Here is a 27,736-nt window from a genome sequence, read left to right as displayed (position 1 = left end):
AATGCAGCACTGCTCCCAGCTCCTTAATGCAACACTAGACCAGATTTATCACTTTGAGACCGACCTGCTCTTTCTCGCTCCCTTTTGCTTGCTCTTTCTCTCTCCCCCCATCTCTCCCTTCTCCTTTCTCTCTCTCACTCTTTCTCTGGCCTTATGTCTGAGCTTAGTTATAATCTGTTCAAGACCAGAAACGTTTACACACACAAAGTCCCTGGCCTGAGAACAGACTCCTACTCAGCAGCACTGATTTTTTTATTTTTGCACAGTCGGAGGACTTAGAGCTTAGCTACTGGTCTGAGATCAGCATCTTGTCAGCCGTCTTAGTTTTCATGCAGCACATGGAGACAGATGACGGGCATAGTGCTGCGGTGACAGTTTAGAAAGAGTGATAGAGAGTGTTCTCTTTCTTGCTGCTGAATGACTTGCCATTCCAAGCATCTCTCTGGTGTTTATTGGCATTATTGCTAATTACATCCACAAGGGGGCAATGGTCTTTGCCAATGGGATGGTAAACATATTCGTTTTCCATTATTTTACAGCAAGATGCAAAAGAAGTCTATGTGTTGGAATTTGGTCCAGCTCTGTGTAAATGATTTTGTGTGTGTGTGTGTGTGTGTGTGTTACAGGTCCTGGTGAGTGAGGACTCAGATGGAGAGGGAGTGGTGGCCCACTTCCCAGCCCATGACAAACCCATATCCTGCATGGAATTCAACCCCAGCGGTAAGGAGATGGCTCACTGCAACACACACACACACACACACACACACACACACACACACACACACACACACACACACACACACACACACAATCAATCCGTCGTGAAGAAAGTGAGTTGAGGGATGAGGAGTTCTTTGTTGTTGAGTGTGAACCCAGATGAAGGGGACACAACCTCACTGTCCAGGTCTTAATCTCTTCTGTGGGACTCCAGGGTGTGTCCCAGTCTTAACCTCTTCTGTGGGGCTCCAGGGTGTGTCCCAGTCTTAACCTCTTCTGTGGGGCTCCAGGGTGTGTCCCAGTCTTAACCTCTTCTGTGGGGCTCCAGGGTGTGTCCCAGTCTTAACCTCTTCTGTGGGGCTCCAGGGTCTGTCCCAGTCTTAACCTCTTCTGTCGGACTCCAGGTTGTGTCCCAGTCTTAACCTCTTCTGTGGGGCTCCAGGGTGTGTCCCAGTCTTAACCTCTTCTGTGGGGCTCCAGGGTGTGGCAGAAAGGGCCTATGAAGTGGGGATGTATGCGTCTGTGTTAGAACGGTAGTCAGTGGGGCCTGTGCCTGAGGCTCACCTGCAGTCAACACACAATAGAAGTGGCTTCATCAAGCAGGCCCTGCAGTGACAATGGCACTTCATCCCACTGTGGGAGAGTGACAACCATGCATTGATATGTGAAGTCACACACCGGGGCACTCCCTTTGTGTTTCTGTGATCACACTCACTCAGGCAGGCCTTGATGTCGGTCCGACACCCGGTGGACAGCCTTAGGTGTGTGAGGTGTTGAGTTACGTTGCTCTCCTCACAACGGAAGAGAGGTTAGTTAAGAGGCGTTAGTGAGTTTGGTGTCCCAGTAGTCACTGGGATCATGGCCCAAAAATGAATCTAACACACTCACCCATGTCAATTAGTCTAACACACTCACCCGTGTCAATTAGTCTAACACACTCACCCGTGTCAATTAATCTAACACACTCACCCGTGTCAATTAATCTAACACACTCACCCGTGTCAATTAATCTAACACACTCACCCGTGTCAATTAATCTAACACACTCACCCGTGTCAATTAATCTAACACACTCACCCGTGTCAATTAATCTAACACACTCACCCGTGTCACAAGGGCTTTCAGACGTTGAAAACACAATGCAGCCTTAAAGGTCCAATGCAGTCGATTTTTCTCAATACAAATCATTTTTGGGTAACAATTAAAATGGCCAAAAATAGTCCTAAATAGCTTCTTAGCAAACGGCAATTTCTAAAGCAAGAATTTTGCTAGGAATGTCTGGGAGACTGAAAATTAGCTGTTATTGGCAGAGAGGTATGGAACTCGGTCTTATTGGTCTATTAACTAATTTACCACATTGTGATGTCACCATACAGACCAAAACTCCATCCCACCAAAACGGGCTGAAATTTAAAGCAGTCTTTTCAAACAGCTCTTACACTATAAAAGGGTATTATTCCAACCTCATAGTGTGGAAATATACATTGAGTGTACAAAACATTAGGAGCACCTGCTCTTTCCATGACATACAGTGCCTTCGGAAAGTATTTAGACCCCTTGACCTTCTCCACATTTTCCTACGTTACAACCTTATTCTAAAATGGATTAAATATATATTTTTAATCTTCAGCAATCTACACACACAATACCCCATAATGTGGGCAATCAGGGGAGAAGGGCCTTGATCAGGGAGGTGACCAAGAACCTGATAGTCACTCTGACAGAGCTCCAGAGTTCCTCTGTGGAGATGGTTGTCCTTCTGGAAGTTTATCCCATCTCTGCAGCACTCCACCATTCAGGCCTTTATGGTTGAGTGACCAGACGGAAGCCACTCCTCAGAAAAAGGCACATGACAGCCCGCTTGGAGTTTGCCAAAAGGCACCTAAAGACTCTCAGACCATGAGAAACAAGATTCTCTGGTCTGATGAAATGAAGATTGAACTGGCTTGAATGCCAAAGACTAAGTGAATCCAGGTGAAAGCTAAGATCCCTTATTGATATCACTTGTTAAATCCCCTTCAATCAGTGTAGATGAAGGGGAGGAGACAGCCTAAAGTAATGAAAGTAATAATGACCTATCTGGTATTAGTGCATAAGGCTAAACTTTAGGGTTTAACTATACATGCGCCAATTGCTAGATAATGCTTTTGGGAACAGCAAAGAAAGTTAACATCAATCTACAGAGGCAAAAAGGCCATTGTCAAAGTTTAATTCAATAAGACAAAAGCTGATTGAGGAGAGTTGAAAACGAAGAGAAGTGAGTGCCATAAAAGTAATATCTGGAAAATATTTGGTGAAGTGGTAAAAGAGGATGATGGCAGTGCTGGCTATGTTTGGTGACAGGTAGTCTAGTGGTTATAGCGTTGGACTAGTAACCGAAAGGTTGCAAGATCTAATCCCCGAGCTGACAAGGTAAAATATATTATATCTGTCTTTCTTCCCCTGAACAAGGCAGTTCTCCCACTGTTCCTAGGCCGTCATTGAGAATAATAATTAGTTCTTAACTGACTTGCCTAGTTTAATAAAGTGGAAACTTAAGCCCAAATCAGTTCTTCCCCAGAGTCAGATGAACTCATGGATACCATTTTTATTTCTCTTCATGCAGTTTGAAGGAAGTTGCTAACAAGCATTAACTCAATTGCTAACTGGAATTCTTTTAACTGCTTGTATGCTAGCAGATACCGCAGACTTCCATTCATTGCGCTAATGCTAGTTGGCATTGGCTCACAAAACTACCTCTAACTTCTTTAATACTAGATGCAGAGACTTACAAGTGGTATCCATGAGTTCATGTGACTTTGGCTTCATTGCCAAAATCCCGTAGTATCCCTTTAAGCAGAGAAAGTGTGTGTGTGTGCGTGTGCGCGCGTGTGGTTCAGTTTTACCCAGAGTGCCGTGGATGCTTCCTGGCCTCACTCTACACCAAATGATTTTGCACTGGCGTCTTCCCCCTTTTATGGATTGTTCCCCCTCGGAAATAAAGGCACCACACAGTGCAGTGTGTGTGTGGAGGAGCAGCTAATAAAGTAGCTGCTGAGTGATGGTGCTTACTGTGACCTCCAGTCTTTGGTAGGAATCCTTCACATGCCTCTGACCAGGCTTGAATGCACCTCCCAGAAAAAGTCACATTTATAACACACACACTTTTTTGTAACAAACATTCACCGCCTTTATACATTAACTAAATGTATACCGTTGTACACATACACATCCTCAATCATTTGCTTACAAACACAGACTAACTCATGCACCCATTGACAATGTGTGTGACAATAAATCCCCAACACACACCCTTGTACAGATGATGTTTTAGGTCTTCACATGCACTCGAGTCACAGATACGCTCACACAAACGCATGATCACTCTGACACGTCACACACAGTAATCACCTTCACGTACATAGCGTGCTCTCCAAGCAGGTAAATGCCACATTTAATCTAGAAGGACTGTTACTTGGAGGTTTAGCAGAGCTGTTGTTTGGCAATTACAGAACAACTCCTCCCCCCCTTCAAGTCCTCTTTCCCTGGCCTGCATGACCGGTCCAATCTGTAGGGGGCGCCCTTGGTTTACCTTGACGACCTAGAGTTGACTCAGTCGACCTTTACCCTATATGTGTGTGCGTGCCTGCGTGTTTGTGTGTGTGTGGAGCCAAATTTACAAGGAGCAGGGTGCTGCCGCGCTGGCCAACCGCACAGCGTCCAGCCGGCAACCGTGACCACCTTTCATTGTACTGTCAAGTGTAACACACTGACTGTGTCCCAAATGTTCACTTCAAGCATCCCCCCCTTCTGTTAACTTTACTGCCAAATCACCACATGGGTGCGTTGCCACCTCATTTATGCCTGCCCAAGTCTGAAAGACCTTAAGAGTTTTGAAATATGACAGTGTCGGGGCACCCCGAAAAGTACCACCAAGAGCCACGTTTCTTTCTCTTTTTTCCCCTTAGCAAGGAAAGGGTGAGTGGGTTAGTGTGTGTGGAGTAGCTGCATAGTCCTCCCCACTTCGATGCTGTAATTTAGGAGCCTTTCATCATTAAGCCTCATGATCAAAACAACTGCCACGTTGGTCTCTGACGCCGCCTGCTTTAGAGTAGCAGAGAGCAAGGCGAGTCCCTTGGTCTTGATTGGGTGACTCGCAGTCTGTTTGTCCTGAATTAACTGCACACAGAGAAGAGAGCAAAATGAAGAGAAGAAAAGGACGAAAATGTCTCAATCTACCTTGAGTACCATGGCTCCTTTTAACAGTGGTCAAGTCAACCCCAAAAACCACCAGAGTCAGTATGAAACAATGCTATGACTCGACAGCTTAGTGACTGGTCCTGGAAAGCCCAACAAGTCCTACCCAACTAGCATGACGCAACAAACCCCATAGAACTGCTTGTGTATGTTGGAGTGACTACACAGACAGCAGAGTGGTTATGGGGTGACTGGTCTGGCACCCTGTCCTGGCTGTGTGGCGTTCAGAGGTTCTATTCCTAGTGGTGTAATTAGAGGATAGGATGCTGCTCTGTTGAAGGCAGTTGTGAAGCTACACGCTCACACACACACCCTTTACCAGCTGTGAGCTGTTTTATTTACCTTCACTCCTTCACTACAATCTCTCTCCTTCACCTCTTACCCCTCGCACTTCACATCATCTTGACTTGATTATTAGCTGAGATGCCCAAGGTCAGAGACATATTGTTTTAACAGTAGGGCCTGTGAAACAGTTTGTGTGGAGGGTGGTTTGATTAAAGTGTGTAAGGCTGTATGCAGTGTATGATTAGGTGGTTGGACTGGAGAGACACTCGCTCTCTCTCGCTCGCTGTTTGTAATTCCTCTCAATCACGCCACTGATAAGAATCTTGGAATCTGTTTCTCCATGGAAGATTAGTTCAGCGCTGCTCGCTCATTTACAGGAACTCAACCTCACAACCGCTCTTAAAGAGACACACACACGAGGACACACACTGAACCTAAAAAACAATGTTACTATTCTACAAACATTCACTCGCCTAACTAACCTCACACCTCTTAAATATCTACAAAGTCTTGGTAAACGAGGCTAGAACTCATTTCCAGCCCCACTACCATAGCCCGCTAAAGCCCAGCCCATGTTTAGTAACACAGCATCATAATGAATAGCCTGGCGAATTGATCATAGAAACATGGAAAGTGCCAAGAACATGTGTCATGATGAAGAAGGGTCACTGTGGTGTCATAACTCCTTGATGTGTGAGAGAGAGTCAGGCCTTCACCCCAACTCCCAGCTAACCCACACCACACATGCTGAACACGAGGGAGACATCCCAAAGATACAGCCTACACCCCCAGCTCACTCATTTAGCCTGCAACGAGCTGTCTTCACACACAGCAAGCAATTACCACTCCCCTCGTGGTTGTATCTTCGTGTTATGTGAAGTGGTATTTTCACTTTATTTTCACACTCATTTAGCAAGATGTGCAGCTGTGTGTGAGTGCGTGTGCATGCGTGTGTGTGTGTGTGTACATGTGACATTTGTGTGTGTGTGCCATCCAAATCCGTGTTTGTGCTTTTTAGCACCATGTCCCAGAGTTCTCAGAATTCCTTGTTTTACCCAGTAGCAGGGCTGTCCGTCCACCATGGACCAATCACAGAGGATTAAACCCCCATGGAGTCTGCCAGTCGTTGGGGCCTTTCCTGCCCCCCCCACACACACACACACACACCTGCCCATGCCACGCCCTGGGAATCATGGCTTTAGTAAAGTGCCGCTGTCCTCCTTAGGTAAAGCTGATGATGTATAGATTTTTCCCCAGCGAGCTCTGTCATAATCTATCTATTCTCTTCCTTTCTCTCTCTCATCACTCTCCCTTTCTCTTTCTTTTCCTCTACTTTTATATCCCTCACTCAGTTTTTAGCTGTTCAAATTTCCCAGGGTAATGATTTTGTCTATTCTAGAGATCTATTGTGGAGTTCCCACTGTGTCTGTCCAACTGCAGCCAGCCTGCTAGCAAGGTATTGTGCTTTCAGCTTTTGGCTCATAAAAAAAAATGATATAGCTGCGCACTCCTTCCTGGGTCAGTTTTGGTTTGAAGAGGTCTTCTACAGTACTGTAATGAAAGGCCACTGAAATTGGATACATAGCTGTAACGATGAATTGTGCTCTGCTCTTGCGTACAGAGTGCATGTCTGTACGGTGTGTGCAGTGGTCAGTGTTTACAGTGTAGTCTTAAGTGCCTGATGAATTTGCAGAGCTACCAGACCTATGCTAGTTCTCCCTTTAGTGCAGTCATCTCCGTGGCCAGTTGGACGTCGGCCTCGCTGACGCTCTCCTACTGTTTGTCTAAGACACTGTAAAGCCACCACTGCCTGCCTGCCTGCGGCTGTTTTTATGGTGTTTCCATACTTGGTGGTAAAAAGCAGTGGCACTGTCTTGGGAAGTCAAGGCCTCAGACCTGGGCTGTAAAACCAAAAGGAGATCAGAGGAAAGAGGGAGAGCGAAAGAAAGGGGGAGTGAGAGAAGGAGAGAAATAGAGATAGGAGGAGGAATAGAGAGAGAGAGCGGGGGAGAGGAAGAGAGCGAGGGCTGGCCCGAGACTGATCGACTGTTAGCAAGGTCTCAGTGGAAACTTAAGCCCAAATCAGACCACGCCTCCACTCCAAATCCCCAAACCCCCCACCCCACACAATCCAGACACCTCAGGCTCTGCTGTTGAGTCATCCACAACCCACACACACGACAACACGCAACGCTGTCTGTAAGTTGTTATAGTGTGGGGCGGGTTCTGATCTGTTCCTCTGATTTTGATTTGGGGCTTTATTTTTCACAGAATTGAAGTCCACTTTGTAGACTTGGTACTGTGTTCACAAGATCCATTAAACACACACACATTGTTCAAAGAGCCTCTCCTTGTACCTCTCCTCCAATCCCCCTTCCATCAACGGCAGGCAGCACAGAGTAGCGTGAAATCTTATCTGCAGCGGCGAATGTTTGAGGGGATTCATTAGTTAACAGAAACACTAAAAGACAACTTTTAAATGGAGGTTAGAGATTACAGCCCACTCTCTGTTTTCAGAGAAACTGATTAAAGCTTTTCATCTGTCCTCTCTCTCCTTCCCTCCCTCCACAGTCCCCCTTTCTTTATCTGCAGATTGTGCTCTGAGTCTGACCAATTTGTTTGGGGGCTTTTAAACATGACAACAAAAGGCTGCTGTTATAGCCTGGCCTCTAAGCTGCTGGGAGAATGTGTTTTATCTGTCTGCCTATTATGACGGAAAACTCAGACAGAGGCAGCAATAGAATAACAAACCTGTGTCCCGAATGACACCCTATTCCCGAGATAGTGCACTACTTTTGACCAGGGACCATAGGGTTATTAATGCACCATGAAGTGAGGTTTAGTCACGATAGATTTAAGAATGTTTCGTGTTTGTGGTAGATAGAATGCGCTAACTTCTCTTCATTTGGAGAAGGGAAGTACAAAGATGTAAATGTTCCATACCCTGACCATGGTTTTAGAATGTTTGAATTTACTGTACATTCAGTGCATTGACTAACAGAAGGGGCTAACTTCTCTTCCTTTGTGGAGGAAAGTGTGATACACACACACACACACAGTGGGGAGAACAAGTATTTGATATACTGCCGATTTTGCAGGTTTTCCTACTTACAAAGCATGTAGAGGTCTGTATTTTTTTATCATAGGTACACTTCAACTGTGAGAGACAGAATCTAAAACAAAAATCCAGAAAATCACATTGTATGATTTTTAAGTAATTCATTTGCATTTTATTGCATGACATAAGTATTTGATCACCTACAACCAGTAAGAATTCTGGCTCTCACAGACCTGTTAGTTGTTCTTTAAGAAACCCTCCTGTTCTCCACTCATTACCTGTATTAACTGCACCTGTTTGAACTCGTGACCTGTATAAAAGACACATGTCCACACACTCAATCAAACAGACTCCAACCTCTCCACAATGGCCAAGACCAGAGAGTTGTGTTAGGACATCAGGGCTAAAATTGTAGACCTGCACAAGGCTGGGATGGGCTACAGGACAATAGGCAAGCAGCTTGGTGAGAAGGCAACAACTGTTGGCGCAATTATTAGAAAATGGAAGAAGTTCAAGATGACGGTCAATCACCCTCAGTCTGGGGCTCCATGCAAGATCTCACCTCGTGGGGCATCAATGATCATGAGGAAGGTGAGGGATCAGCCCAGAACTACACGGCAGGACCTGGGCAATGACTTGAAGAGAGCTGGGACCACAGTCTCAAAGAAAACCATTAGTAACACACTACGCCGTCATGGATTAAAATCCTGCAGCGCACGCAAGGTCCCCCTGCTCAAGCCAGCACATGTCCAGGCCCGTCTGAAGTTTGCCAATGACCATCTGGATGATCCAGAGGAGGAATGGGAGAAGGTCATGTGGTCTGATGAGACAAAAATAGAGCTTTTTGGTCTAAACTCCACTCGCCGTGTTTGGAGGAAGAAGGATGAGTACAACCCCAAGAACACCATCCCAACCGTGAAGCATGGGGATGGAAACATAATTCTTTGGGGACTACTACTGCATCGTATTGAGGGGAGGATGGATGGGGCCATGTATCGCAAGATCTTGGCCAACAACCTCCTTCCCCCAGTAAGAGCATTGAAGATGGGTCATGGCTGGGTCTTCCACCATGACAACGACCCGAAACACACAGCCAGGGCAACTAAGGAGTGGCTCCGTAAGAAGCATCTTAAGGTCCTGGAGTGGCCTAGCCAGTCTCCAGACCTGAACCCAATAGAAAATCTTTGGAGGGAGCTGAAAGTCCGTATTGCCCAGCAACAGCCCCGAAACCTGAAGGATCTAGAGAAGGTCTGTATGGAGGAGTGGGCCAAAATCCCTGCTGCAGTGTGTGCAAACCTGGTCAAGAACTACAGGAAACGTATGATCTCTGTAATTGCAAACAAAGGTTTCTGTACCAAATATTAAGTTCTGCTTTTCTGATGTATCAAATACTTATGTCATGCAATAAAATGCAAATTAATTACTTAAATCATACAATGTGATTTTCTGGATTTTTGTTTTAGATTCCGTCTCTCACAGTTGAAGTGTACCTATGATAAAAATTACAGACCTACATGCTTTGTAAGTAGGAAAACCTGCAAAATCGGCAGTGTATCAAATACTTCTCCCTACTGTATAACGTTCCATAATAGTGGCAGTGGACTTTGTTTGAGTTCTCTTAGCTGAACAGGTTGACTAAAGGTGCTGTATAAGGATTCTGCTCCAATGGCTCCCTATATAGTGCCCTACTTTTGACTAGGGCCCATTGGGACCAGACTAACTCCCAACATCTCACTTCTGCCCCCGCCACGCTTCATGAACTTGACTGCGGGCGGAACACTCCTCCCTCTGTGAGTCAGCATCACTTGAAAGCGGCAGGTTTCACCTTGTAAAGAAAGAAAGAGAGTCAACCATCTTAATATTAAGCTAATTGCTGCCTGTTGGCGATGGTTAGTCAGCCATTTTCAATCTATTAATATCTGAGAGCAAGGGAGAGCTGCTTAGCTCACTGGTGGTCTGGCTGGGAAGCAGATAGAAAAACACTCCTCAGTTTCACTCCACTGTAGATCAAATGAACCATAACTTTTTTCTCCCCCTCCATCTCTCCCTCACTCCTTCGCCCCTCGGTTGGATTGTGGATGTGGTTTATGGAGTTAAGAGTGTTGGAGAATCCAGTCCAAGCCAGAGCGGCCGCAGCAGTGTAGCACTCTGGTCTACTCTGCTCTGGTCTACTCTGCTCTGGTCTACTCTGCTCTGGTCTACTCTGCTCTGGTCTACTCTGCTCTGGTCTACTCTGCTCTGGTCTGCTCTGCTCTGGTCTACTCTGGTCTACTCTGGTCTGCTCTACTCTACTCTACTCTGGTCTGCTCTACTCTACTCTGGTCTACTCTGGTCTACTCTACTCTGCTCTGGTCTGCTCTACTCTGGTCTGCTCTACTCTACTCTACTCTGATCTGCTCTACTCTGCTCTGATCTACTCTGCTCTGGTCTGCTCTGGTCTGGTCTGCTCTGGTCTGCTCTGGTCTGCTCTGGTCTACTCTGGTCTACTCTGGTCTGCTCTGGTCTACTCTACTCTGGTCTGCTCTACTCTACTCTGGTCTACTCTGGTCTACTCTGCTCTGGTCTGCTCTACTCTGGTCTGCTCTACTCTGATCTGCTCTACTCTGGTCTGCTCTACTCTGGTCTGGTCTGCTCTCCTCTGGTCTGTTCTGCTCTACTCTGGTCTGTTCTGTGGCTCTATGGTATAGTGCTACACTCTATGTGTGCGTCTCAAATGGCACCCTATTCTCTATACAGTGCGCTATTATTTTTTATTTATTTATTTATTTATTTACCCTTTATTTAACCAGGAAAGGACCCATAAGGTTAGACTTTGCAAGAGGTCGGCAGGAAGTAGTCCGCGGGTACAAACAACACAAGCACAATACAATAGCTACATTAAAAACAGTCACAATGGTCAACAATATTATCTTCTATCAGAGCTTTAAAATCAGCGAACCAATACCCTCTCCTCCCCCTTTTCCAATTTCGTTCCCTGGGCTCTGGTCAGAGTATTGCACTACGTTGGATGCCAACTGGAACACAACCCATGCCCCTTCCTGGTACTCAGCACAACTAACGCTCCTTACCCGACCACATAATACTGTGAGGAATCGCCAGTGGTGGTAGTGAGAGCCAGGGCTAAGCCAGGGTATGTTCCTTCACCATGCCCGTCGGCCTGATGGAATCTGCACTGGTCATTCCAGCGGCCAGTGGTCAGGGAGGGCATAGACAACGTTTCATTTCGAGACACTTTCAGCCAATCCCTCCAACCCTTTTTTTCTTCATTCCTCCATCCAGCTTTAGTGTGATTCATAGCCCAGTCACGATGCTAGGCCCTGTGCCACTCACTACAACATGAACAGCAACAGGCTCAGTGAAAGAGTTCATAAAAAAAGGAGCCACTTGACTTAAGCTTCAAAAGATGTTACTTTTCGCCTGCATAACATGAACAACTTATTGACCGCATGGAGACCCATTGGGTGAGTATTAGCCTCCCACCCCGCTCCACCCCCTATCCTGGTTATCTCGATGTGAGGGGGAGAGGGAAGGAGGGAGAGAGGTAGACAGAAATGGAGGGAAGGCTGTAAGGGAGGCAGGCCTCAAGACCCAGTGAGTTCTGGCCGGTCTGGTCTGAGTGTGCAGCTTTGATGTCAGTCTGTCATGCCGGGGCCCACTTTAGTTTTTACTGCACCCCTGTGTGTTTTCCACCGCTATCATAAACACCTTGAAAAGCCCAGCACGGACGCAGCCGAGAGAGACCGCCACACACACGGGCACACAGTACACACATACAGTACACCGAAAAACCCACACACGGTCATTAACTGACACACCACACACACTGTACACAGAGAAACGCGCACCTCCCCACACACTGCCTGGCAGTCTCATCACCAGCCCCTCAGCCAGCCCTGAAGACATTCTGTGTGATGCATGTTGTGCTCATTTGCTCATAAGTGTATGCGTCTCCTACAGCAAATTCCCCAGTGTCCTCTTAATGTTTTCGAACTACATATGGTTAGAATTTGACATTTCCACTTTTTCAAAGGTTTTGGAGCCAAGTGTTGTTAATTAGAGAGGGGACTAGTTTTGTTGCGGCACTTTGTGCTGCCAAGTGGGAGACCTCATCACTGACTGCCCTCCCTTCGTCTCCCTCCTCTCTCCTCATCTGCTTTTGTCCAGATAAAAAGGTCCCAGCCACTTTGGAAATGAAATATCCTTGCACTATTAATGGGATTGAGCAGATGTTTTCTGTTTATACGTTTTGAGACGTGACAAAGGCTGCAGCAAAACACAAGGAGAGGTTTTGGTGCACAGTCCTTCTTTCCAATGAAGAGAGAGAGAGTGAAGGGAGAGAGATTATATTTATGTGAATTATTTTATCACCCGCTCGCTCGTCCACTCTCAGCCAGGCAGCGGGCCTTCACACAGACTCACGTCTCACACATGGCAAATTAGAGGTTCTCTCTCCAACCAGTCGGTTTGGGTGTTCCAGGAAAGCCAGCCCATTTTCATAAAGAGCGTTGTAAATAACACTGATGCCCCAGAGAATGGGGAGGTTGAGGTGTTTATAAATAGGACGTGTCAAACGGAGCTCCGACAGCTTCAGGTTTGCAGCTGCAGCGGGCGGCTCTCACACCGCCGACCAGGAACGCTGCTTTTTAATTTGTGCTTCCCTTGGCCTAACTGACTGACGCCTCTCGGCGAGGGCCTGTATTTCAACAAGGCCACAAAAGCCCCAACCCTGGGCCCTTCCACTCCGGCCGGGTGCCTTTTGGAGTGCAGAGTGTACCATCAGCAAGAAGTCATGTCCTGGCCAGCCTCGCCAAGCCTCATCTGTCAAAGCCCGTGACGAGCCAGGGAGGGAGGGAGGGAGACGCGCTGGGCGGCTTGGGCCATGGAGTGAGAAGAAGGAAGAAAGGGGGGAGGGAGTAGAGGGTGGCTGGCTGAGGGAGAGGGGAAGCTCCCAGATAAACAGAGCACAGCGCCTTAACTCCTAATCACCCTACGCTTCCGTTTGCAGACTCTATAATTAGAAGGATCCTTCTTTTCCATGTATTCCCAGTTGACGCAAAGGGTTCTTGTGGCTTGGCACCTCATTTGGGGCGTGGGTTTAGTTTATGGCCAGGGCCCTGAGCTTCCAGCTTTGGTTTGGTCTTCACTTCTGATACAGCATGAATAGCTAAACCGCCGTCTAATGCCTTGCCTGCTCTAGTTTTCTGTTTTTCTTTTCTTTCCTTCCAATGTCCCCCTCTTTGACTCCTTCTTTTCGACTCCCTCCATCAGTCTTACTCTACGTCTCTTCTTCTACTCACCTCTGCTGTTGGATAAAGGTGGAAACTGGAAACTGGCTGCATCCTAAATGGCCCCTTATTCACTGGGCACTATCTAGGAAATAGGATGCCATTTGGAAAGCAATCTGTGAGGTCTGAAAGCAGTGTCCCGAAGACGTGGATAAAGGCAGCCCCCCGCAGCTCTCTGATTCAGAGGGGTTGGGTTAAATGCAGAAGACACATTTTAGTTGAATACATTCAGTTGGACAACTGACTAGCTATCCCCCTTTCCCCTTCATCTAGCCTACATTCCTTTTTGGTGGTGTCTTTCTTCTTCATCCCTCTTGCATGTGTTGCTGGATTCTTTTCATCTCGTGTCATTCCATCCTCCTTTTTTTACATTTAACATGCCACCCAATAAAGACTGCCTACTAATTGCCAACTTATTGCAACCTCCACAGAAAAGACCCAGCGAAGGAAAATCACTAATTATTCTCCTGTCAAATTATGGCTGTGAGGCTTCGGGTTCGGAGGCTTCGACGTAAAAAATTCAGCGCCATTTCTCTGGTCACACACTTTTCAGTTTGAGCCAAAGGGCTGACGTTTTGAGTTATGGCACTTTTATGTTTTTGGTAGAAATATAAAGTCTCTGTGAGGCTCTGTCCTGGGCTGACTGCGATCTGCGTTTAGATCTGGGTTTGTTCTGCTGTGGTTTGTTGAGTGTGTTGTTTACAGTAAAGGCCTATACTTTCTGCAGCTTGACAAACTTCAAATCAAACGGCTAGAAATGAATGGGCCTGTCATCGGAGGTTACACACGAGCTATGCTGTGGTTGTGTGTTAGGACAAACACACACACATACCTCCCAGTCCCTAGAAAGAAGACATAGTTATAAGGGTATGGTTGCGACTGGAGAACAAATTATAATGTGAGGGATAAGCAAGCGTTTTACGGCAGTGACAAACGATAGCTGGTGTGTTTTTATTGGGTGGTTTGTTTGTGTACCGGCATGGTGGGGCTGATATGTCCCGCTTTGAAGGGATTGTCCAGTTCTGCACGGTTCAAAGGTTTTATTAACAGCTAAATAAGTCTGCCCAGTTTTTGACGGAAATGTCTCTATTGCTCTACAGTGAATCAAATAGTTATTTTTGGTACTGGTTTGTGTGCACACACATTTTTATCAAAGACTGACATTTGTCATTTCTACAGTACATTTAATCTCTTGATTGGCCAGTACACTACTGGTCTGGATAATATTCTGAAATATTTCATATGAGGTTTGGAGTTGATTTTTATGACTGTTGGAAATAAAACAGTTTTGCCAATATACTAAATCCTCCTGAATAACTCTTGGATATGAAGAATAGGGCCCTGTCAATGGTTATGTATTACGGTGTGTTTGTGTTAATGTACATGTTGTCTCTGTCTCCAGGTATGCTGCTGGTGACTGCAGACACCCTGGGCCATGACTTCCATGTGTTCCAGGTCCTCACACACCCCTGGGCCTCCAACCAGTCTGCTGTCCACCACCTCTACACACTGCACCGCGGAGAGACTGAGGCCAAGGTAACACGCGTAATATTCATCATACACTCACTGACGCCTACTTATCCCCTGTAAATAATACACATTTTAGTAATTCAGCACTGAGGTGGTTTCTGAACAGGGCCACCCAGAGCTGTTTACTGAGTGCGCTCTGGCCGCAGCATCTAAACCAAGCCTTTGATCCTCTGTAGTGTATGTTTGCCTGTGTTTTGTCTAAACACTGTCAGATAGACAACACTGGACTTCATCAGACGGAACAGCTGAAAGGAAGAGTCGTTTTTTGCCTCTGATCTGTAGCATGGCCTCACTGGTTCCAGAAGTACATGGGGGAAACGGTGTGCATGTGTGTGACCGCTACAGCTTCAACGTAATTTCCTCAAGACATTGTTAGGAAGGGTAAAACACTATTAGGCTGGATGATCTGAGTTGAGTGTTTGGGTGCGTGTGTGTGAGCGGATAAGAACCCAAACAGGTCGGGGTGTGACCCCGGCAGCTCTGTAATTGATGTGTAGGATGATTTAGAAACAAGCAAGGCCTCATTGCCTCTCACTTGACTGCAGCACCAGATTCCTCACAGCTGTGGAATCACAGCCTTCCAGCCAATCAATTAATCAGCGCCCAAAGCAAACACATTTTCAAAAGCTGAAACATTTGTAAGACAAATAGGGCATGGCGAGTTTCAAACAACATTCACTATGGCTCATTCAATAAAAAAGGCTGCTGCATGTTTTCTTCTTGTCCCTAGCTAACAGTGCTCTCTCTCTCTCTCTCTCTCTCGCTCTCTCTGGTGAAAATCTAATATTTTTAATATTTTGAGTTGGTAGGAGGAGAGATGACCCATTTTGACATGACACTTTCTTCCCCGGCTAATCACATTGTGAGGCTGTGCAGAGCCTCTCTTTTGAGGAATAGCCACCATTAAAGCTCTCCCTCTGTAGTTGTGGTTGCTGTTGCCGCTGAATGTCAGCTGAGGCCTTGCTTATGGAACACACACACACCGCCTCAGTGGCGTGTAAGGAGATTTATTTGACCAAAGTCAAGGAACGCAGCATCCTGGATTCTCCCTTTACAGCATGCAGGCCTGTTATATAGAATCACAGTTTATGCAGCACTTCTGGCAATCCAAATTGTAGGTTTAGTCCCATGAGATAAAAGTTACCCTAGTGTTCTCTCCCATCTGGCCACCACTCCAAATTAGAGGATTAAGATTGAATCCTACTACACCGGCTATGACGCTCGTTTGATGTGTCAGGGCTTGAAAACTATTACGGATTACAAAGGGAAACCCAGATGCGGGATGCCCAGTGACGCGAGCCTACCAGACGAGCTAAATGCCTTTTATGCTTGCTTCGAGGCAAGCAACACTCAAGCATGCACGAGAGCACCAGCTGTTCTGTGTGATAATGCCCTCGGTAGCCGATGTGAGCAAGACCTTTAAACAGGTCAAGATTCACAAAGCCGCAGGGCCAAACGGATTACCAGGACGTGTACTCAAGCATGCGAGGACCAACTGGCAAGTGTCTACACTGACATTTTCAACCTCTCCTTGACCGAGTCTGTAATACCTACGCGTTTCAAGCAGACCACCATAGTCCCTGTGCCCAAGGCAGCGAAGGTAACCTGCCTAAATGATTACCGCCCCGTAGCACTCACGTCAGTAGCCATGAAGTGCTTTGAAATGCTGGCTCGCATCAACAGCATCCTACCCGGATACCCTAGACCCACCTCAATTTGCATACCGCCCCAGCAGATCCCCAGATGACGAACTCCACACTTCCCTTTCCCACCTGGACAAAAGGAACACCTCTGTGAGAATGCTCTTCATTGACTACAGCTCAGCGTTCAACACCATAGTACCCACAAAGCTCATCATTAAGCTAAGGACCCTGCGACTAAACTCCTTCCTCTGCAACTGGATCCTGGACTTCCTGACGGGCCACCCCCAGATGGTAAGAGTAGGCAACAACACGTCTGCCACGCTCATCCTCAACACTGGGGCCCCTCAGAGGTGTGTACTTAGTCCCCTCCTGTAGTCCCTGTTCACCCACGACTGCGTGGCCAAAAACGACTTCAACACCATCATTACGTTTGCTGACGACGCAACAGTGGTAGGCCTGATCACCGACAACGACTAGACAGCCTATAGGGAGGTCAGAGACCTGGCCATGTGGTGCCAGGACAACAACCTCTCAATGTGAGCAAGACAAAGGAGCTGATCGTTGACTACAAGAAAAGGCAGGCCGAGCAGGCCCCCGTTAACATCAACTGGGCTATAGTTGAGCGGGTCAAGAGTTTCAAGTTCTTTGTTGTCCATATCACCAACGATCTATAGTGATGTGGACACCAAGGTCCAAACACACCAAGACAGTCGTGAAGAGGGCATGACAAAACCTTTTCCCCCTCAGGAGACTGAAAAGATTTAGCATGGGTCCCCAGATCCTCAAAAAGATATACTGCTGCACCATCGAGAGCATCCTGACGGGTTGCATCACCGCCTGGTATGGCAACTGCATCTGACTGTAAGGCACTACAGAGGGTAGTGTGTACGGCCCAGGACATCACTGAAGCCAAGCTTCCTGCAATTAAGGACCTACACTACTGTTCTAAAGGTTGGGGTCACTTAGAAATGTCCTTGTTTTTTAAACAAAATCAAAAAATGTCTATTAAATTAACATCAAATGTGTCAGAAATACAGTGTAGACATTGGTAATGTTGTAAATGAACCCACAAAACACCAGTCTCAACGTCAACAGTGAAGCGGCGACTCCGGGATGCTTGCCTTCTAGGCAGAGTTGCAAAGAAAAACCCATCTGACTGGCCAATAAATAGAAAAGATTAAGATGGGCAAACACTGGACAGAGGAACTCTGCCTAGAAGGCCAGCATCCCGGAGTCGCCTCTTCACTGTTGAGACTGGTGTTTTGAGGGTACTATTTAATGAAGCTGCCATTTGAAGACCTTTGAGGCGTCTGTTTCTCAAACTAGACACTCTAATGTCCTCTTGCTCAGTTATGCACCGGGGCCTCCCACTCCTCTTTCTATTCTGGTTAAGGCCAGTTTGCGCTCTTCTGTGAAGGGAGTAGTACATAGCGCTGTACAGGATTTTCAGTTTCTTGGCAATTTCTCTCATGGAATAACCTTCATTTCTCAGAACAAGAATAGACTGACGAGTTTCAGAAGAAAGTTATTTGTTTCTGTCCATTTTAAGTGATGGTTGCTGATAATGGGCCTCTGTACACCTATGTAGATATTCCAAAAATAATATATTCCGTTTCCAGCTACAATAGTCATTTACAACGTTAACAATGTCTACACTGTATTGCTGATCAATTAGATAAAAAAATATCCAACCCCAAAACAAGGACATTCCTAAGTGACCTCAGACTATTGAACTGTGGTGTGTATATAATAGGTGGTTTCAGAGGAAAGCCCATAAAATTGTCAGACTCCCCAGTCACCCAAGTGATAGACTTTCTCTGCAACCACACGGCAAGCGGTACCGGAGCGCCAACTATAGGACCAAAAGGCTCCTTAACAGCTTCTACCCCCAAGTCATAAGACTGCTGAACAATTAATCAAATGGCTACTGGACTATTTACATTGACCCCCCACCCCCCCGCCTCTCCATTTGTTTTGTACAGTGCTGCTACTCGCTGTTTATTATCTATACATAGTCACTTCACCCCCTCCTACATTACCTCAAACCTGTACCCCTGCACACTGACTCGATACCGGTACCCCCTGTATATAGCCCCATTACTGTGATGCTTTTATTTGTATTTTTTTACTTTAGTTTATTTGGTAAATAATTTCTTAACTCTTCTTGAACTGCACTGTTGGCTAAGGGCTTGTAAGTAAGCATTTCACAGTAAGGTCTACACTTGTTGTATTCGGCGCATGTGACAAATAAGGTTTGATTTGCTCAGTTGAGTTTGGAGGCTAAACTATTTAATATGTACTTGTATTGGTTTGTAAGATACTTGTATTTCTGTTGGTATTTTTGCCCCATTTAGTCTATTTCTATGGATATTTCTTCTCTTATTAATGTACTCTCATATGTTTAGCTTAGCAGCCGTTCCAGGGCAAAAAGTGTATTTTTAGTTGGCAACTTGTGGTGTTCTATTTACTTTAGCAGAACTAATATTTATCTGTGGAGAGCTTGGACCTTAGCTGCCTGTCCCGCTAGTGTCATGTTTGGACCAGAGCACTGATCTAGGCTTTGCTTCGACCTTGTGTGTGCACACACACTCACCCATGCAAACTCCTCCACGGACACACACAGGATTGTAATGGGCTGGTTAATGTGTGACTTATAACGGCAGGTCCTGCTGCCTGGCTGTGTGTTACTAGCTTTGATCCTGCTGTTGTAAACACTGTAGAGACTACAGCAGAGCAAGAGAGCAGGCTGTAGGGCACAGAGGTTATCTCCTACACAGCATACAATGCCGGAAGTGCAAATGGTGATGTAGCAAGGTGGGTGGACAACTCTTATCTAGCTGGACTGACTGGCTGGGCTCGCTCCGACTCACTCACACACACACACACACACTGATTCACTGACACAGTCAACCCAGGTAAACAGGCATGGCTCTGATAGCGACAGAATGGTTTCTCAGTAATAGGGCCTGAGGTGGTTTGAAACCAGTTTAAACTGGAGTACTCAGTGACCAGGTAGGTCACGTTGTTTTGTATGGTCAGTTTTTTTCTTGCTCTGGGTGTCTGTTTTTGTTTTTAGTTTTCCGTTGTTTTTTGTACATTTTCCCTTTCATTTTGGTCTGTTTTCCTTTTACTCTATCTCTGTCTCTCAGGATTCCTGTCATTCCATTGTAGTTCCTGCTAAGTGACCGTAACTCTAACTCATCAGTGTTACTGATAGAGACCGAGACACTTTGAACACTTCTATGTCTGTCTGTGTGTGACATCTCTATTGTGTCTCCTCTACCACAACATGTCTGCTCATCTCACCCATACGCACTTCTGTTCTGGGTCAAATCACAGTCTGGTTAAGTAAGAGACTTCACCCAACTTCTGCTGCTGTTTGAGAGTTTGTATCCTACAAAAGATGGGGAGAGGACAATGTTATCCTGATCAAGTATGTACCCCCTCCCCATAATGGCTTTAATCACAACTAGGCAGAGCTCAGCTGAAACTGCCCCCTATCCTTGTCTGTGCATAGAAACTGGTATGTGTCTGGTATGTGAAGGATGCCCCATTAACTGTCATTGCCAAGGACAATTACCCAGCCAACCTGTTCCATGGCCACAGATGAAACACACAGACACGGGTAAACAGAACTCACAGTGGAAAAGATAAACCTCTCTTTTTCTGAGGATGAATACTGTTGACTCTCTTTTACACTTTATTTTCTGTCTTTTCTGTCCACCCCTCTCCACCTCTGTCTTTATCTCTCTGCATTTAGCTCTCTCTGTCTGTCTCTCTGTCTTCATCTCTCTCTGTCTCTCTCTGTGTGTCTGTCTCGGTCTGTCTCTGTCTCTCGTGTCTGACATAGTTGTGTAGATGCTATATGTTGTAGTGTGTCCTCTGTGAGCTGACTGTGTGTGTAGCTCTTGAGGCCACAGGAGAGAAATAAGTCTTTACCAAAGACTTAAAAATACGTTCCCCCCCAAACCCTCAACAACCCTCCAGATACCTCCTTTCAAATGGTCATCTTATATTCTCTATTCAGTGGTCAGTTCAACATCTATTTGAGAATGTTAAGGGGAACATTGGTTTGGTTTTGCTGTAAGGTCAACTGCCTTACTACTTATACGCTGTGTTACTGTCAACGTATGACAAGCTGATCAGCTTTTTCTCTCTTTCTGTATCTCTCTCTGCCTGTCTGTGTCTCTCTGTCTGTGCCCCTTCCCCAGGTCCAGGACATATGTTTTAGCCAGGACAGTCGCTGGGTGGTGATCAGCACACTGCGTGGCACCTCCCACGTCTTTCCCATCAACCCCTACGGTGGTGCGCCTTGCGCCCGCACTCACATGTCCCCCCGCGTGGTCAACCGCATGTCCCGCTTCCAGAAGAGTGCAGGGCTGGAGGAGATAGAGAATGAACTGAACAGCAAGCAGGCTGGAGGAGGGAGATGCAGCCCCATCCCTGGGCTCTCCAGCAGTCCCTCGGGGTCCCCACTACACGGTAAGGAAAGATGACACACACTCGTGCACACAGATGCACAGGCACCAAGCACAGAACTAATCCTCTTACTATTGCGCAGTACATAAAACCCCACAATACGCAGCATGTGTTATGACATAGCTATAGCTGATATGGTGGGTGTGGCAGCACACAGCTCTTCAGACAGCGGCGGCTCCACTTCCAGTAAGTGACAACAACCGCTGACTGGCTGTCACCTGAGTAGACTTTGTTCTGCTGGGGACTATGACCCGTCTGTTACAGCCTTGGTCCTGTTGGTCAAACACCCCTAAAGCCACCTGGCCTGGCTGGCACACACACACTATACACACTACCACCGACGCGTGGGCACACACAACCACTCATACACAAACAAACACCCGTTGACATATACTCATCAGCAAGTTCACAGGTAAAAATCACAGTTCAGGGTCGAGGCTGTTTGCAGATCTTCTCAGTTTGCCCTCCCTCCCTCCCACTCACTGACTGTCAGGGCATCAGTCATCCATCTCTCTCCCACTCTCTGCAGCCGTGGCGCCCTGACTTCCCCTCTCCCTTCCTAGCCTATTGTTAGCCCCAGACCCCCCCCCGATTACTCAGTTTGTGTGGCTTCTCTCCCCCAGGCTCTGTATTAATGACCACTGTCAGATCACTTCCCCAACAATTAAAACAATGTCAGAAGGACGTTCAAGCCAGGCCAGAGTGACGTCAAGCCCAGGGAATGTACTGCCGCCGCGGCTTGTCTCGTTCTGGATCTAGAGAGAAAAAGTGGAGAGAAGGAAATGGAAAGGGAGGGAGGAGAAAGAGGAAGAGGGAGAAATAAATTATGAAAGAGAAGGAGAAAAAAATATGGAGGGAGAGCGAAGGAGTTCAGCTTTTGTAGCGGCAGTGAATGGAGGGAGAGGGGAGCAAGAGACTCATAAATCACACTCCATTTTCAAAGGAGGGCATTAGAGCCACCTGTCAACAATTAGTCTCTTCACTGATACGTGTGTGTGTGTGTGTGTGTGTGTGTGTGTGTGTGTGTGTGTGTGTGTGTGTGTGTGTGTGTGTGTGTGTGTGTGTGTGTGTGTGTGTGTGTGTGTGTGTGTGTGTGTGTGTGTGTGTGTGTGTGTGTGTGTGTGTGTGTGTGTGTGTGTGTGTGTGTGGTCCCCCAGGGATGGCAGACGGCTATATAAATGTTACAGCGTAAAGAAAGACTAAAATACCACTGTCTGAGGCCATAGGTTTTACGTTTTCAGGACTTTGATATTTACAGCGTATCTGTTCCTTTTTATGGACCTTGGGAGTCTGTGATAAAGTTTGCCAGGAATCTGGGGGCTTGGTTTTGGAGATGTCATTCTCTGCGTGGTGTTGGAGATGGTGTGTGAGTTTGTAGGGGGAGAGTCTAAATCTTCAACTACGACACACACACACAGTGGCCATTTTAACATGTAAATCTTGGTGGGGCAAACTCCCCCAATTTTTTTTACGCATACCAGCAAAGCCACTACTCAGCAACACTAAACAATACATTAATTGCACTATAACGGTGACAAACGGTGCCTGCAAACTGTTACGGCCTACATAAAGCTGTCCCAACAGCAGAGGTTTCTTTTCAGAACCATAGAGTGAATCCTTACCACCGCTACACCTGGCTATCAGCGGAACCTTGTCTGGCAGTGAAACAGTTCATTCAGCCTCAATTACTGTCTTTTAAAAAAACATAGCTGATATGGCTGACTTGCTTAAAGAAATGTGGTTCCTACTGACAATTTAGATGTACAATTTCGATTAAGACATTGACCTCTAGTGACGAGCAATCCCGTATCCGGGAGTGTAATCATAGCCTCAAGCTCATTACCATAATGCAGCGTTTCCTATTCATGAAAAACAAGAAAAGCATTAAAATAAAATCATTTACCTTTGAAGAACTTCGGATGTTTTTAATGACGAGACTCTCAGTTAGATAGCAAATGTTCATTTTTTCCAAAAATATTATTTGTGTAGACGAAATAGCTCCGTTTTGTTCATCACGTTTGGCTAAGAAAAAGACCGGAAAGTGCGGTCACTTACAACGCCAAACTTTTTTCCAAATTAGCTCCATAATATCGACAGAAACATGGCAAACGTTGTTTAGAATCAATCCTCAAGTTGTTTTTCACATATCTATTCGATAATCTATCAGTGGTGGCAGTTGGCTTCTCATCAGAAGCAAACGGAAAAATACTGCAGCTGGAGATTACGCAATAATTGCGACGGAGGACACCAAACGACCACCTGGTAGATGTAGTCTCTTATGGTCAATCTTCCAATGATATGTCTACAAATACGTCACAATGCTGTCGACACCTTGGGGAAGCGACAGAAAGCCTAAGCTCATTCGTGGACCATTCACAGCCATATAAGGAGTCATTGGCATGAGGCGGTTTTAAAAAATGTGGCACTTCCTGATTGGATTTTTATCTGGGTTTTTTCTGTAACATCAGTTCTGTGGCACTCACAGACTATCTTTGCAGTTTTGGAAACGTCAGTGTTTTCTTTCCAAAGCTGTGAATTGTATGCATAGTCGAGCATCTTTTCGTGATAAAATATCTTGTTTAAAACGGGAACGTTTTTCATCCAAAAATTAAAATAGCGCCCCCTATATCCAAGACGTTAATGAGTGAGCTAGGAATGATGTAGTCAATATGACTGTTCAGCACTTTTGAAATGTACAGTGACAGAATTCAGAACATGGGTCATTCTTACAGTGTTCTCCCTGTACACCAAGTCAGAACCGTAGGATAAATAAAGGAGGCATATAAGCAGACAATGAAAGCTCTTACAATATTTTATGATTACGTTTCTCTAAAACAGGCTATAGGCTACATGTGCACCACCAGTCAGAACAGTAGGCTTTAGGAGGGGGAAAGGGACCAAATGATTAGGGTGAAACACATGGTGTTACGAACAGCTTACTCCACAACATACACTTGGTATTACTTTCTTAGCTACAGTATACATATCTCCCTGGCAAAATCCATCCTTTATGCAGCAGCATACAATACATTTTTGGACCTTGTTGTGCTGTTCTTACTTGAACTGGAAGGTGGCGTGGCAGTCCTTCGTGGGCAAATTTTATTATCAAACTTTGTCATCAAAATCTGGCATTCTCTGGATTTATGGTGCTTTCAAGACAACTGTGAACTCTGGAAAAAAACAAGGTTGAATCATGACATCAGTGATCTTCAGGTCGGAGTTCTAGAAAGAAGCCCGAGTTCCTGACTTTGAATTACTTTTTGGATGTTCAAAACGTATTTTCTCCAATCCGAGCTCATTTCTTTTGAGTTCCCAGTTGTCTTGAACTCACTGAAGTCTGAGATTTCCGAGTTGCAGTTGTTTTGAACGCGGCAGAAGCCATGCTGGATTGACATCATGGCCAATGTATTCAATATTTTCTGGCCCATGCATGGTGTTGAATGTTTATCATTTTAAGCTTGGAAAAGAGTCTCTTAAACACAGACTTGGAACACACACACTCCACTGAAAAGCAGGCTGGTGATTTCTTTGAATTGCTTGCAGTAAACCACTGATTCCTTACGATTTCCAACTTGTTGTGTAATGTTTATATCCAATGGCCGATGAGCACCGATACGTTATCTGTCATTTCTCTTCATATGACAAGGATTGAAAATGATTTACCAGTAGATTGTCAACTTGATTCATGACGACTGCTTTCTAGCTAAGATTTTGAAACTATGATCTTGACATGATCAGTCCAATCAAGGCTACGGTAGATATAACGTGATTTGACATCACTTTATCTAAGGCCAATGACCTTGAGCCTTCTTGGATGGGCATTTCTAATGTAACTCTATGGCAGCACCCAAGGGGCTTGAATTTGAGCTCTCACTGTAGATTTTGTGGTGACTTAGTGTCCCCATGAGTGACAAAATACTCAGCCAATCACGGGGCAACTAGAGAACATTACCAACCGATACCCTCCGTGTTTTCCTCAGGCTGTCTCACCACCACAGAAAGCACTGAGCTAGGCTGAAATATCATCATTTTGGAGCTCCCTTACATCTTCTTTTACTTTGAGTATGTGGCTTTATTAACTCAAAGATTTTTTCACATTGTTTTCAAACTAATATGTGACATGTATTAATGCCAAAATAACATGCCAAACAGGCAAACAAACAGGTTGTGCTCAAAACAGGTGGGGCTCAGCCCCAACTGCCCTTAATGACGGGCCGCCACTGGAGTCACACACGCCCTGATGGCAACTCAATTCTGATCTTTTTTTTCACTGATCAGATCACAATCAGATCACCCCTGGAAAAAAAGCTGATGTGAAAAGATCTGATGTGATTGATCAAAAGACCAACTAGTGGAAAAAATATCAGAATTGGACTGCCTGTGTACACAGCCATAGAGGAGGAAAATTGTGTGTCCAGTATGACATTGTTCAACATGTCTTCTTTCGGTAAATTATTGACAGGTTCCTCACCCTGAGAACGGACTATTCTCTAGGTCAGGGATCATCAACTAGATTCAGCCGCGGGCCAATTCTTTCTTAAGCGGATGGTCAGGGTGCCAGAACATTTTTTTTTTATAATATTCTTTAGACTCCAAATTGACCGCAAGAAGCCTGAACAGATATAATATTTGACTAAAACATAATAATTTCAAATCTTGATTACATTTAGGTACATTGTTTTGTGTAGGGTGCTGTCTTTCGGATGGGACGTTAAAATTCCATGCCTCTTATTGTAAGAGTAGGGGTGTTCACCCCGGTGTCCTGGCTAAATTTCCAACCTGTCCACATTACGTCATCCCCCTCATTCCTAATTGGCATATATGACTCCTTACCTCTCCATCTGATAGCTGATGGGTGGTGAGAGTTGTGTCACAGAAAAAGGTTGCCGTGCATCTCATTAATAGTGGATGACGTGAATTTCCCCCTACTATGTAAAGAGCTTTGAGTACCCCAGTTGGTAGAAAAATGCTATATAAATCCAATCAATTATTATAAATGATTATTCATTATTATTATTTGTATAGGATCACATATGTATCTCTATAAGTGGGTATACTTCGGAACAGATTTCCAAAATGTAAATCACTTAAATCACTTTGAGCTGATTTCCTGGTGTGTTTACAGTCTTTTATGCCCAACAATAACAATTCAACAAGCAAGCAAAATATATATATTTTTTGCTCAGATAACATGGGGGACAAATAAAACCACCCAGGGGCCAAATTCGACCCGCCAGTTGGGGAACTCTATTCTCGGTGTTAATGTAGCCCATGTGGACAGACGCTGGTTTGTGTAACATAAAAACAGCCCCTCCAGCATAACAGTTGTGAATGGCTGTATGGGATGGCTGTTTAACCTTATTGGGTCTGTCTGTAGTGTAGTAAAGCAGGGTTGAGATGTTCCATCATGTATCCATTGCTATGTTTTGATCTGACCAGACCCGACTCCATGAACAAGTGATGTGCTTTACGACTTCAAATGCTTTTTCTATTGTCTGCATCCTTCATTCGTATGGTAGACTTTAGAGCAGTGGTCACTAACTGGTTGATCACGATCGACTAGTGGTACTCTAAGGCATTCCTAGTCGATCACCAAACATTTCTGTAAAAAAATACAAAGATAAATCCTGGTGTTCCTATTATTTTAATTAGTTTCATACTTCTTCTTCTATGATTAAAATGGCAGTCCACAAACAAATGTTTCAGGTGCATGCCGCCACCTACTGTGCTTTAGTGTCTGGTCAATCACGGTTTACATGATTCATTTTGCGCTCTTTTCATTGATCATCTTTGAGATATTTTTACAACTTGATTGGAGTCCACCTGTTGTAAATTCAATTGATTGGACATGATTTGGAAAGGCACACACCTGTCTATATAAGGTCCCACAGTTAACAGTCCAGCAAAAACCAAGCCATGAGGTTGAAGGAATTGTCCATAGACCTCAGAGACAGGATTGTGTCTGGGGAAGGGTAACAAAATAATGTCTGCGGCATTGAACGTCCCCAAGAACACCGTGGCCTCCTGGAAAAAGTTTGGAATCACCAAGACTCTTCCGGGAGCTGACCGCCCGGCCAAACTGAGCAATCGGGGGAGAAAGGCCTTGGTATGGGAGATCATGCATCATGCTGTTGGTATGTTTTTCGGCGGGCAGGTACTGGGAGACGTGTCAGGGTTGATGTAAAGATGAACTTAGTAAAGTACAGTGAGATCCTTGATGAAAACCTGCTCCAGAGTGCTCAGGACCTCAAACTGAGGCAAAGGTTCACCTTCCAACAGGACAACGAAAAAGCTTGTCCGGGGAAGACAAGGTGAGCGCTACCATCAGTCCTGTGTCATGCCAACAGTAAAGCATCCTGAGTGGGGTTGCTTCTCAGCCAAGGGAGTGGGCTCACTGACAATTTTGCCTAAGAACACAGCCATGAATAAAGAATGGTACCAACACATCCTCCGAGAGCAACTTCTCCCAACCATCCAGGAACAGTTTGGTGAAGAACAATGCC

General features: G+C 45.5%; 1 protein-coding gene across 6 annotated transcripts in view; it reads left to right on the top strand.

Moving 5' to 3' along the window:
* Positions 1-27,736, top strand: part of LOC118396856 (BCAS3 microtubule associated cell migration factor) — a 367,384-nt gene that overhangs the window by 62,834 nt on the left and 276,814 nt on the right. For all 6 annotated transcript variants that reach the window (XM_052467521.1, XM_052467520.1, XM_052467524.1 and 3 more), the window contains exons 13-15: positions 627-720; positions 14,984-15,117; positions 20,966-21,236. In XM_052467521.1, the coding sequence (XP_052323481.1) occupies positions 627-720; positions 14,984-15,117; positions 20,966-21,236 (499 nt within the window). The remainder of the gene's footprint in view (positions 1-626; positions 721-14,983; positions 15,118-20,965; positions 21,237-27,736) is intronic.

Source organism: Oncorhynchus keta, chromosome 18 (genome assembly GCF_023373465.1).
Source record: "Oncorhynchus keta strain PuntledgeMale-10-30-2019 chromosome 18, Oket_V2, whole genome shotgun sequence".
Classification (NCBI taxonomy): domain Eukaryota; kingdom Metazoa; phylum Chordata; class Actinopteri; order Salmoniformes; family Salmonidae; genus Oncorhynchus; species Oncorhynchus keta.
This window is presented reverse-complemented; position numbering and strand designations above follow the sequence as displayed.